An 11776-nucleotide genomic window follows, 5' to 3' on the forward strand; every position below is an offset into this window, starting at 1 on the left:
GTGAAATATCATACCTGGAGGAGGATGCGGATGAGGATGCGGATGATAGGAGTGCCTCTGAATGACCGACACTGGTCCCTCTCTTTCCCTCCTTGGCGAGTATTGCGGCGATGGCGCCCTGTGGTCTCTAGGGTCCCTAGGATCCCTTGGGTCCCGAGGGTCCCTAGGGTCCCTAGGATCTCTAGGGTCTCTAGGGTCTCTCGGGTCTCTAGGGTCCCGTGGGTCCCGAGGAGGGTCCCGCGGTGGGTCCCGGTCACGGCGCGCGCCGCCGTGCATCTGCTGCGAGGTTATGAAGTCCGCCATGATGATTTGGCGTTGTTCGAGCCCGTATGGACTCCGGGAGTAGCCGGCTGCCGTTGCGTTCTGTGAAAAGTACACGTTTTTGAGATACTTTTGGATAGGCATAACAATAAAAACGTTAATATGAACCAAAAAGTAACATAAATTATGTATTACTTTAAAAATACATTAGGGGCTCTCTGATTACTCCTACTAAACAAGGTTTTTAGCACGTATTTATATTTAAATATATTGACTTGGCCATCGCATGAAAACACGTGTAAATTAAATTATTTAGTGCGATGGCCAAGTCAATAATATAATTTATGTATAGCCTGACCAGGAACATAAAAAACCTCGCCATGTTGCGGAAAACTAATGGTACTAATTTCTTTTAATGGCAACAGTAACTGAAAACTTCATTGACATGTCACCTTGCATGTCAGTCTATTGCTGTCAAAGTGTAAACAAACTTTATTTTAAATGTGCGCAATTGATTTTGTGAATTAAAATGCTAAAATCTTTTTATAGTCTTGAAAGAAAAGTGGTTCGCAATGTGTTAAAATGTTTGTCGAAGAGAAATACTAAGGGTTCGGACAATATTTTCATTNAAAGGGGGGATCTACATACATGTGGGAGAGGGGGGCTTAGTCAGTTTATGGGGGGTTAGGGGGCTACATACCTGACGTCATGGTGGTGGGAGACGAGCGGCAGATGCTTGGGGTCAGGTTAGCTAGCTTGTGGAATGTCAGGGAACGAGGGAAGTGGGGATCTACATAACTGATGTCTTGGTGGCAGCCTAGCTATTTCAAAAAGGTGGGAAGGGAATGGGGGGGGCTATATAGACGTTGTGGAGGCCTAGCTAGCTTGAGTGTGTGGGGAGATGGAAACTTACATAGTCAGTATGGTGGCCTACCTGATATGGAGGGTGGGGATATGTATGTACTGACGTCATGGTCGGGCAGCAATGGCCTAGCTACTTGGAGTTGTGTGAGAATGGGGAAGCTACATAGTCATCGTGGAGTCCTTGCTAGTTTATGGGGACTTATGGAGGCTACATATCTGACGTCATAGTATTGGTCTAGCTAGCTTGTGGGATGTGGGGGAACGAGAAAAGGGGGGATCTACATGCATGTGGGAGAGGGGGGCTTAGTTAAGTTTATGGGGGGTTATGGGTCTACATACCTGACGTCATGGTGGTGGGACACGAGCGGCAGGTGCTTGGGCTCGGGCTTGGGCTCGGGCCGCGGCACGGGCAGGGCGCTGGCTGCCGACGCCACGTCTACAAGCGAATTGAAAGCTTCGTGACCTGCGTACAACACGGCATGTTACAAGGGCTCGCGCTCCGGGGCTAACGTGAGCTTAGCGTTGCTAGGCGACCCGAATTCGGAACTTCTCATTTCAAATCTCAACTCTTCACCGGCATTATAGATGACCCACGCTGAACTGTCCCACCAAACTCAATGACAGGGGGGCGCTACCATCGTTCAACTATATGGTTTCCAACATGGCAAAAATCTGAACCAGCGATCCGGTATTGACGGTGGCGCCCCACTGTCAATGTCATCGACAGGACAGTCCAGTATTTTGGAACTATATTACAAATCTTAGCAACCGGTTGCTAATAGTATATTTGACACCACCAATCAATGAGGGCTATCGTTTTTATACTTAACTGTTGGCTCCCCTGGCGATTGACAGGACCTTACTCTACAGTGGCGCCATCTTGATGAGTGCAAATGCGATAGTCCTCCTACCACTTTCGCGCTCACCAGTTGGTGCCACTGTCTTCGCTACTAGCAAGTGACAGGACCTTACTCTACAGTGGCGCTAACTGGTAGGCGCTAAAACGATAGCCCCCCTCATTGAAGTACTTTTTAAAACTGTCAAAACGAAACTCGCAAAGATTTTATACGGCAATAATAGCATGTGACGTCACTATTTTATCTACCAATTAAACTACTTTCTTTAATTACTATGCAACCAAAAATTTAAATTTACAGGTAATTTAAAATTAATAGAGTTTTTAAGACCAGATAAGTGGATTTTTATAAAATGTGTGCTTTAGATTGATGGGGAATGGTGTCAAATACCCAATTTTACGATACCCGACTGCACTGCCAACCAATGACATCATCACTGTCAATTTTTTTGTAGGTGGCGCTAGATCCCATACATTTAATTTTGTCAGTCGCGTTACAATAATTGTAGAATTAGCAACCGGTTGCTAGGATCCATAATAACCTAGTCTATTCTTTCTTTTAGTTGGCCTGATTTGAAATCCTGCGTATCGAATTTGTACCTGGCAACACTATGTTCACACCAATCAATGAGGGTTACCGTATTCGCGTTCACCAGTTAGCGCTCGCAAATACAGTAGTCCTCATTGACCTACTTTTTACGATCTGTCAAAATAATTTACTGTTATCTTCTAACTAAAGAAATATAGGTTTAAGAATTTACCAATATAGATTTATGCAATGCACTTTGCGCATTTTTATGGCACTGAGCGTACATTATGTCTTTTCTCGAATACAAAAATCGCTTGCCAAGAAGCTTTGTAAAAACACTTAAGAAATTATCAAATTCATGTAGTAAAGTGAAATATCATACCTGGAGGAGGATGCGGATGAGGATGCGGATGATAGGAGTGCCTCTGAATGACCGACACTGGTCCCTCTCTTTCCCTCCTTGGCGAGTATTGCGGCGATGGCGCCCTGTGGTCTCTAGGGTCCCTAGGGTCCCTTGGGTCCCGAGGGTCCCTAGGGTCTCTAGGATCTCTAGGGTCCCTCGGATCTCTAGGGTCCCGTGGGTCTCTAGGGTCCCGTGGGTCCCGAGGAGGGTCCCGCGGTGGGTCCCGGTCACGGCGCGCGCCGCCGTGCATCTGCTGCGAGGTAATGAAGTCCGCCATGATGATTTGGCGTTGTTCGAGCCCGTATGGACTCCGGGAGTAGCCGGCTGCCGTTGCGTTCTGTGAAAAGTACACGTTTTTGAGATACTTTTGGATAGGCATAACAATAAAAACGTTAATATGAACCAAAAAGTAACATAAATTATGTATTACTTTAAAAATACATTAGGGGCTCTCTGATTACTCCTACTAAACAAGGTTTTTAGCACGTATATTTATATTTAAATATATTGACTTGGCCATCGCATGAAAACACGTGTAAATTAAATTATTTAGTGCGTTGGCCAAGTCAATAATTTATGTAAAACGTTAAAGATTTCCTGGCCTGGACTTGGTATTACATGGATCTCACAACTTTTTACCGTAGAACAACTGAGTTGCGAGACTTGGTTTTTTGACAAGTATTGTTTTTGATGAGTTTACTTATTCTGTGGTATAAGTCAAGTTGTAGTTAATGAGTAACTCACTTGCGAAAACGATGGTGAATGAGGCCTCGGTTGCTGCGGCGCTCCGTAGTAGGGCCCGCTCGGGCTCCGTCGCTTGTAGAACTCGAAGCCCCGCTTGTCGTGGTGCACCGGCGTTCCGGCGGTGATGGAGCCGCCTTTAGGTTCCGGCGGCGTCCGGCGCGGCTCGAAGCGGGTTTCGACCGGCGTGCCGAGAGTTATTGAACCCTGGGGTACAAGAAAATAGTATTTAATATAGATGATTTCCCCTTTTATATATTTAGATTAATAGAGAAAAATAGTTTTGGTCAATTTTGATCTAATTGTAAGTCATGTTGATGGTATACCTAAATAAAATAAAGTCATCTTTTAGGATTGTGTCATGAATGAGAGTTTTCGCGATAAAAAAATCCGCCAGATGGAAATACGTAGACGCGAGGTCCAAATGCTGCGTGATTGGTGGATTTTGACATATCTGTCAATATCATGTCAAAAATAACCAATCATGCAGCATTTGGACCTCGCGCCTACGTATTGCCATCTGGCGGATTTTTCAATCGCGAGAACCCTCAAATTGACTCAAGATTGTGTTTGATATTTGAGCTAGAAATTTTATAGCTAGGTATATGACTTCCTAAAATGTGCCGTATCTTTTGTGTATTTCTTTCCTTTCTTGTTTTGTGTGATGTACAACAAAGTGTGTTCTATCTATTTCTTATTTCACTTTTGTAGAGGTATATTCAGCCTAAGTTTTATTTCATTCTTTCATACGTCGTCTTGTTCCTTTATCCTAAACCCTATCCTGTGTTCCATTCATGTTATGGCATGACTTTAACAGTCCGTAATAAAAAAATAACAATACGTTAAATAAATAATTCGTCAAACTATCTTAGTCCCGTCGCATGTAACCTAAATTGTGTAACGTAATTTGTTAATATTGCCTATCTAGTGGTAGGGCAAAGACCCCCTTTTGTGGTCACTGTACCTTTTTTGACCACTTAATTTTGATTTACTATCAAAAAAACTGTAAAATTAAATCTGGAGATTAATATAAAGAAACATATACATAAAGTTTTTTTAATAGTGATTGAATTTCTTGCACTGCCTCTTCTCAGCACTGGCCCATTTACTGTCCCGAAGTAGTGGTAGAGTTAATACTGGGACGTGTAAAAGATGAAAAGCCTATTTGCAAAAATAAATGAGTTTTGTGAGTTTTAAAAAGTGGCCAAACATGGTATACAGAATACGGATAGCCAAAACAGGTACTGCTGCCCTACAAGTGTTGGTATAGTAGTACCTTGGGGTTGGCCGTGGGCCGCGCGGGCGCGGGCGAGCCCTTGGCCGAGCTGTTGTATGGCGCGGGCGATCACAGTGGACCACAGTTCCGATTTTACTCTCGCTCTCACAAATAGCGATTCCTTGCGATAGAACGAGATGACATACCCAAAGAATTTAGGACATTAAGTATTTGTAATTTGAAGAAACACTTGAGTAAAGCAGAGGTCTCCAGACTTTGAAGCTTTGTCATAATAATTATTTCGGTATGTTGCAGAGGCCTTAATCATTTTAATTTTTCTGCCCATCTATACAAACATGAGCTTAGTTTTAAGCTGTCGCGGGCCGGATATGGCCCGAAGTCCGTAGTTTGAAGACCCCTGGAGTAAAGGGCTGCTATCACTGACTCTTTATGGTTTAAAAGAGTTCTTTGACTTGCTGTAGTTCTGTTCTTTTTAGAATCATCGCTAAATTATCATTCTATTTCTACTTGATTTTTGCATGCTATCTAATTTTAGCTAAGTATCGTTCTCACTGTCTGTACCTAACATCTTTGTATACCATGTTTAATTGCAAAAATGATTATGGTAGCTGGAAGTGTGGCTCATACTACGTGGCCTACAGCGTTTATAAGAGACCACAGCCTAAAGAAGAAGGTACTGCTGCCCTAGGGTTGGCGGTGGGTTTATACAGTCAGCGTCAAATAGTTCGGTGACACACAAAGTGTACGACTGTACTCAGTGTTGCACTATCAAATGCAATTGACGCGCCTCTATGCTAGGGTTTTTATGTTCCTGGTCAGGCTATATACAAAATAGGGATAGCCAAAACAGGTACTGCTGCCCTACAAGTGTTGGTATAGTAGTACCTTGGGGTTGGCGGCGGTCTTGGCCGCGGGCCGCGCGGGCGCGGGAGAGCCCTTGGCCGAGCTGTTGTATGGCGTGGGCGATTCCCGCTCCGCTTGGCGGTACGCGGGTTGGTACTCATTTGAGTTGCGGTACGGCTGAAACGTAAACGCTCAGTCAGTAAAAGCCTATTGGCCTATAGCCTATAAGACTATAATGAAAGTCTATTGGTTTTGTTTCTATAATCGCAACTTGTTGAAGAGGTTTTTTTATTGAGTGAAATCGATGTAGGTCGCACAGTAGACTAGTTATAACATGTGCTCATGGCAATTCGTTAGAAGACGTTTGCTAAATTTCTTCTTTCTGTCCTTTAATAACGTTTCGATCAAATCATAATTTGCAAAGTCAGAAAGAAAAATACATTATTAATTATCAACACAATAAAGAAACAACCTATTTTTTTTATTGTAAGAATAGAATAGCCCATCGCATAAAGATCCTAACGCCCATACGGGCCTAGCCCTATTGTAAAAATACTGCCGTTAATATTTTTTTTATACGATCGTCAATTCTAACCGCTATTAATAGAGCACAAAATGTAATAATTTTCTCAAATGGTATTGAAACTTGTTAAAAGATATTAAGGTCTAAATACACGCGCGCGACGTTAGCTACTCTTGAACCTGACATTGGACAGCAGTCCATTGGCCATATTTACAAAAACATTGACTTAAATTTTGACCGACACTGAGCAGCGATTCATTGGCCATAGAGTACGGACAAAATATTTGAACATCCAGATTTTTCCCGACACTAGACAGAAGCCTATTGGCCATAAAATTTGAACATCCTGTTTTTTTTTTTGTTTGACCGGCACTGGACAGTGGCGCACTGGCCATAAATTACAAAAACTCAGATTTCTGACAGTAAAATATGATACTTACAGGCTTATTGGGGTGAGGGAAGGCCAATTCGTGTCGCGGCCGCTTGACGCTTAAGTCTAGCAGCGGCTCCGCTCGCGGCTCTATGTGTAGCACCACCACTCCGTCCTGGCAATAAAATACGGAGGTTGTTACAAAAAGCCTAGATAAAGTCCGGTCGCCGTGCACGTAGAATTTGCGACTGTGCGATGGGCGGCCGCAGTGAGTGTGCGAGCGCGACAGCAATATAATTACGCGCGAACGATAAGGATGGGTAGCTTGGCGTCATTGGACGAAATTCTACGTGATCGGCGACCGGACTTTAGATCAGTATTCTAATAGGGATGTATCATAACCAGAGTTTGTATTAGTCCGTCAGTAAACTTATCAAAAAATACTCGACACGTATTTATCACTTTTTCAAACTAAAGAGATAAAGGGCGCCAAAGTTCAAAATAAAAGACCCGCGATGGAGCAGAAAAGTTCTCGAGTGGCCACACCAGGGCCGGAAGACGTAGCGTGGACAGGCCCCCCACTATGTGGACATCTGGTGAAGGTCGCGGCAGGTGATTGGATGCGGGCAGCGCAGGACCAGAAAATGTGCTTCTGTCCAGCAATGGACGACACTTGGCAGAAACGAACAGTCGCATACCTTCTGCTGCTGTTGCTGCTGCTGTTGCTGCGACTGCTGCTGCGGCTGCTGCTGCGACTGCTGCGGCTGCGCCAGCGGCGTGATGGTAGCAGGCCTGTGAGGCGACCGCGGTGACGTGCGCTGGTAGGAACTGTTCACTACGCTGCGTTGCCATTTACACAGTGGCCACAATATAAGTCACATACCTTCTGCTGCTGCTGCTGCTGCTGCTGCGGCTGGGCCAGCGGCGTGATGGTGGCGGGCCGTTGTAACGAGGCGGTCTGTGAGCGGCTGTCAGGAAGGTCGCAGGAGGTGCCTGGATGTAGGCGGCGCAGTACCGGTCGTTGGGGGAGGCCTTTGTCCAGCAGTGGAAGATTTGGCTGAAACGAACAGTCGCATACCTTCTGCTGCTGTTGCTGCTGTGGTTGCTTTGCTGCGACTGCTGCTGCTGCTGCTGCGACTGTTGCGGCTGTGCCAGCGGCGTGATGGTGGCAGGTCTGTGCGGCGAGCACGGCGACGTGCGCTGGTGGGAACTGTTCACTACGCTGCGTTGCCATTTACACAGTGGTCACAATATACATATGTCACATACTTTTTGTTGCTGCTGTTGCTACGGCTGTAGCTGCGGCTGCTGCTGCTGCTGAGATAACGTTTTGATGCTGGCAGGCCGCTCGCGCTGTGAGATCTGTTCACTACGCCGCGTTGCCATTTACACAGTGACTGCGTTGCCATTTACACGGAAAATAGCGTATATGTATATGTCACGTACCTTTTGCTGCTGTTGCTGTTGTTGCTGTTGCTGCGACTGCTGCTGCTGCTGCGACTGCTGCTGCTGCTGCGACTGCTGCGGCTGGGCTAGCGGCGTGATGGTGGCGGGCCGCTGTGAGACTTGTTCACTGCGCTGCGTTGCCATTTACACAGTGGCCACAATATAAGTCACATACCTTCTGCTGCTGTTGCTGCGACTGTTGCTGCTGTTGCTGCGGCTGCTGCTGCGACTGCTGCGGCTGTGCTAGCGGCGTAATGGTGGCGGGCCGCTGTGAGACTTATTCACTACACTGCGTTGCCATTTACACAGTGGCCACAATATAAGTCACATACCTTCTGCTGCTGTTGCTGCTGCTGTTGCTGTTGCTGCGACTGCTGCTGTTGCTGTGACTGCTGCTGCTGCGGCTGGGCCAGCGGCGTGATGGTGGCAGGTCTGTGAGGTGACCGCGGTGACGTGCGCTGGTGAGAACTGTTCACTACGCTGAGGGTAGCTAATGTTTCCCGACCGCCGGTCGTTGAGCTGACCTGGAAGGAGAATAGGGTTTGAAGGATGGCGACAATTGCTCAGTGGTTTGAGGCAAAATACCAGTGTAATAGGTGGGTTCAATTCCTGCCTTAGGCAGTTCAATTTTTTTCAACAGTTAAAATTTTCAAAATACATACAAAGTTATGCACGCACTTTATCTCGAAATTTCAACGGGAAGACTGGTCTCCACGACACAGGGAATCCTAGTGTGGAGTCCAGTGATGCTGTTAGTACATACTTACTGTATAAATTGTAATCCGTTTTTATTCTGAATGTAACAGTAACCAGATCATGTACTGTAATATTGACTAAATAAATATCATTTTCATTTTCCTTTGTCATTTTCAATAAACATAGTACAAGGCTACAAGAATATTGCTAGCACAGAAAAAGGGGGGCAAAAGTTAGAGAACAGGAAATTTTCCATCCAGCAGAGCTATTCCCTAACGCAGTTTGCATAGTTTCAACTTTCAGGTTTATCTTGTCGGCCGTTTGGTGTAGTGGTTCGAAACGGACTACTATTCCAGAGGTAGCGGGTTCGATTCCCGCACAGTACAAACATTTGTGTGCATGAACATATTTGTTTGTATTGGACTGGGTGTTTTCTATGTATAATAAGTATGTATTTACAAAAAAAAAAGTATTTAAGTATGTTTATATCCGTTGTCTAGTACCCATAGCACAAGCTTTGCTTAGTTTGGGACTAGAAGCGCAGTGTAAAATGTCTAAGGATATTTATTATTATTATTTATTATCTATCACAGTTGCTCATCATGGCATTTCGCTTTGCGTGAAAGTGATAGAATCATTAGAAACTTCGAATAATGTTTATGGAAGTAGTTGAAAAATGTTCAGAGTAGTCTCGCAGCAGTGGTCATCAGTGACATCAGTGTACTACAGTAGAAAGATGTTACAAATAAATGTCAATATTTCTGAAAAATCCACTCACTTTCAACTGGTTAGGTTTCTGCGCGGGCGCCGGTTGTTTGTTCTTCGTCAAGCTAATCTCGATCATATTCAGCACCACGTCTCGCACCGTTAGCGGCGCGGCGTGGGGCCCGTTGCGCAGCGCCCCGGCGCCCCCGTTGGGCCCCGTGGGCCCCGTGGGCCCCGTAGCGGCGGGGGCCACGCTGCAAGGCGTGGATGGGGGCGCCGATGATACTGGGGGTAGAGATGTGGGAGGGAGGATCTGTGGGGAAAAGATGTTTGTTAGAAACATACTCAACATCAAATAAACCGCACCTTCCACGACGCGAACTTTAAAGATTTCCTTCTGACACAATCATGGTGCCCCAACAATATTGGTGTTATTTGAAAGCCCAATAAATATCCTTAAAGAAAAACACATTTAATTTTTTTATAAACAATTAACAGGTACCATAAATGTGACTTGAAAAAAGGCCTCACTTGGAGCTCACCTCTGGGACCAATTAGACCAATTTTTGTGATTAAAAAACCAAATAATGATCTCACGTGTCCTCTTTAACAAATGGATAGCGATTAATCCCAATTTACCAGTTTTATAGCCATAAAAGTTGGTTCAAGCGTAACTGTTTCTTTAAGAAAAGACTGGATCATTTTAAGGACACATTTTTCACAAAACCTTTCTTTTAATGAAATAAAGTTTAGAACTAAGCTTTCAAATGATAAAATAATGGTTTCAATATTGGTGGAAAGTGGGTATGCATACGTTCGAAACTGCTTGTCGCAGGCGGTGCGATTTATTTGATGTCGAGTGTATTTGAATTTGTTGCAATACCTACTTAGGTGCTCAGTTTGGATAATAAGCTGCAAAATTGCACACCATGGTATGGAGAGTGCTATGCTCGGTGTTTCTTTTCGAGATCGAACCAGAAATCAGGAGATTCGTAAACGAACTAAAGTCGCCTGACATAATATTATAGCGATCGGATTAGCAAGCTAAAGTGGCAACGGAAAGGACACATAGTACGTAGAACAGCAAGGTTCTGAAGTGGAGGCCACATATTACGTGTACGTGTTTGTCTGGAGGCGCTTTCTTTTTTTAACCAATTCCGGAACTAGAACCGGAATTCCGGAGTTGAGTGCCCAATATCGGAAATCAGTTCCGGTGTTGAAAACTATCCGATATTGCAAGCCCTAGTTTGGTATGTTGTCAAATAGGAGTTTGCACCAACCTTAGCGCTAGGCGCATCGTTCTCCTCATCGGCAGTTTCCGTCGCCGACGAGTCGTACTCATCCCTCCTCGGCCTCCGGGGCGCGGCGGCGTCCGTCCGGGGCCCCGGCAGCGGCGGCGCGGGCGCGGGCGGGGCGCCGCCGGGGCCCGCGCCCTCCGAGTCGGCGGAACTGCCACCGGTCTCGTCGGAGGAACTCCGAGCGGTTGAGAGGCGCTCCGCAGCGGCCCCCGCTAGGCATGTCTCGAGTTGGTACTTTTTTCTGTGGATAAATAGTGGGTTATAACTTTTAATCCTTGATCATTCACACTATTAGAAGCCGGTCGATCTATTCCCTTAAATAAAACACTGAATACTCAACTTTCACATTATATTGCCTTATTTTAAATACATTTCATCGCTTAGCACAAAAGCGCGCGGAGTCGTCTTCGCGCGTCCCGCTATTCTGACGTTTGATTCTCGTGTGACAATGACATTACGACAATGTCACTATGACAGCAGCTCATTGGCTATAACGATACCGTTATTTTAACGTTTTATATTTTTCACAATTAACAATACCTAAGAAAATCCCTGTTCGGGAGGGCGTGGTTCTTGTGCCCAAATAGAACTTATTTTCATATTACCGTTACAGTCAGAATTTCAAGAATGCAGAGTCTGACAGGGAATTCCATTCCTGGCAGTGCGATGGAAGGATGTCATTACATGATACTGCAGGATATAATCATTATACAGGGTGTTTACATGTATACCGGAGATAAAAAGGCGATGGCAGCATGAGATTTAAAGCTCAGTATGTATGCTCAGCTCTCTAAAGTATGATTTCTAAAAACTCTTGTAGATGAAGTAGAAGGCTTTGACCGCAGCGGGCGAAATTCTCTATCCTATTGGTTAATTTATGTTGTCAACATTGCATCTGTCACCTATCCTATTGGTTGATTATGGTCAACATGGTTCTGGAAATGTCAGTTGAATCACGGCTATTCGCTAAAAGTGATAGCTCCGCACCTGTAGCTGAAGTTTTT

General features: G+C 45.1%; 1 protein-coding gene across 1 annotated transcript in view; it reads right to left on the reverse strand.

Moving 5' to 3' along the window:
- Positions 1–11046, reverse strand: part of LOC114352538 (uncharacterized) — a gene marked incomplete at its 5' end in the record, with an annotated part of 34323 nt that extends 23277 nt beyond the window's left edge. Inside the window, 10 exons of the mRNA XM_028304163.1 lie at positions 15–455; positions 962–1082; positions 1470–1588; positions 2893–3250; positions 3658–3861; positions 5777–5911; positions 6698–6802; positions 8406–8597; positions 9548–9787; positions 10755–11046. Coding sequence (XP_028159964.1) covers positions 15–455; positions 962–1082; positions 1470–1588; positions 2893–3250; positions 3658–3861; positions 5777–5911; positions 6698–6802; positions 8406–8597; positions 9548–9787; positions 10755–11046 — 2207 coding nt within the window. The remainder of the gene's footprint in view (positions 1–14; positions 456–961; positions 1083–1469; positions 1589–2892; positions 3251–3657; positions 3862–5776; positions 5912–6697; positions 6803–8405; positions 8598–9547; positions 9788–10754) is intronic.
- Positions 11047–11776: the final 730 nt, after the last annotated feature.

This window comes from Ostrinia furnacalis, unplaced genomic scaffold (genome assembly GCF_004193835.3).
Source record: "Ostrinia furnacalis isolate ACB-3 unplaced genomic scaffold, ASM419383v2 OfSCF1403, whole genome shotgun sequence".
NCBI classification, from domain to species: domain Eukaryota; kingdom Metazoa; phylum Arthropoda; class Insecta; order Lepidoptera; family Crambidae; genus Ostrinia; species Ostrinia furnacalis.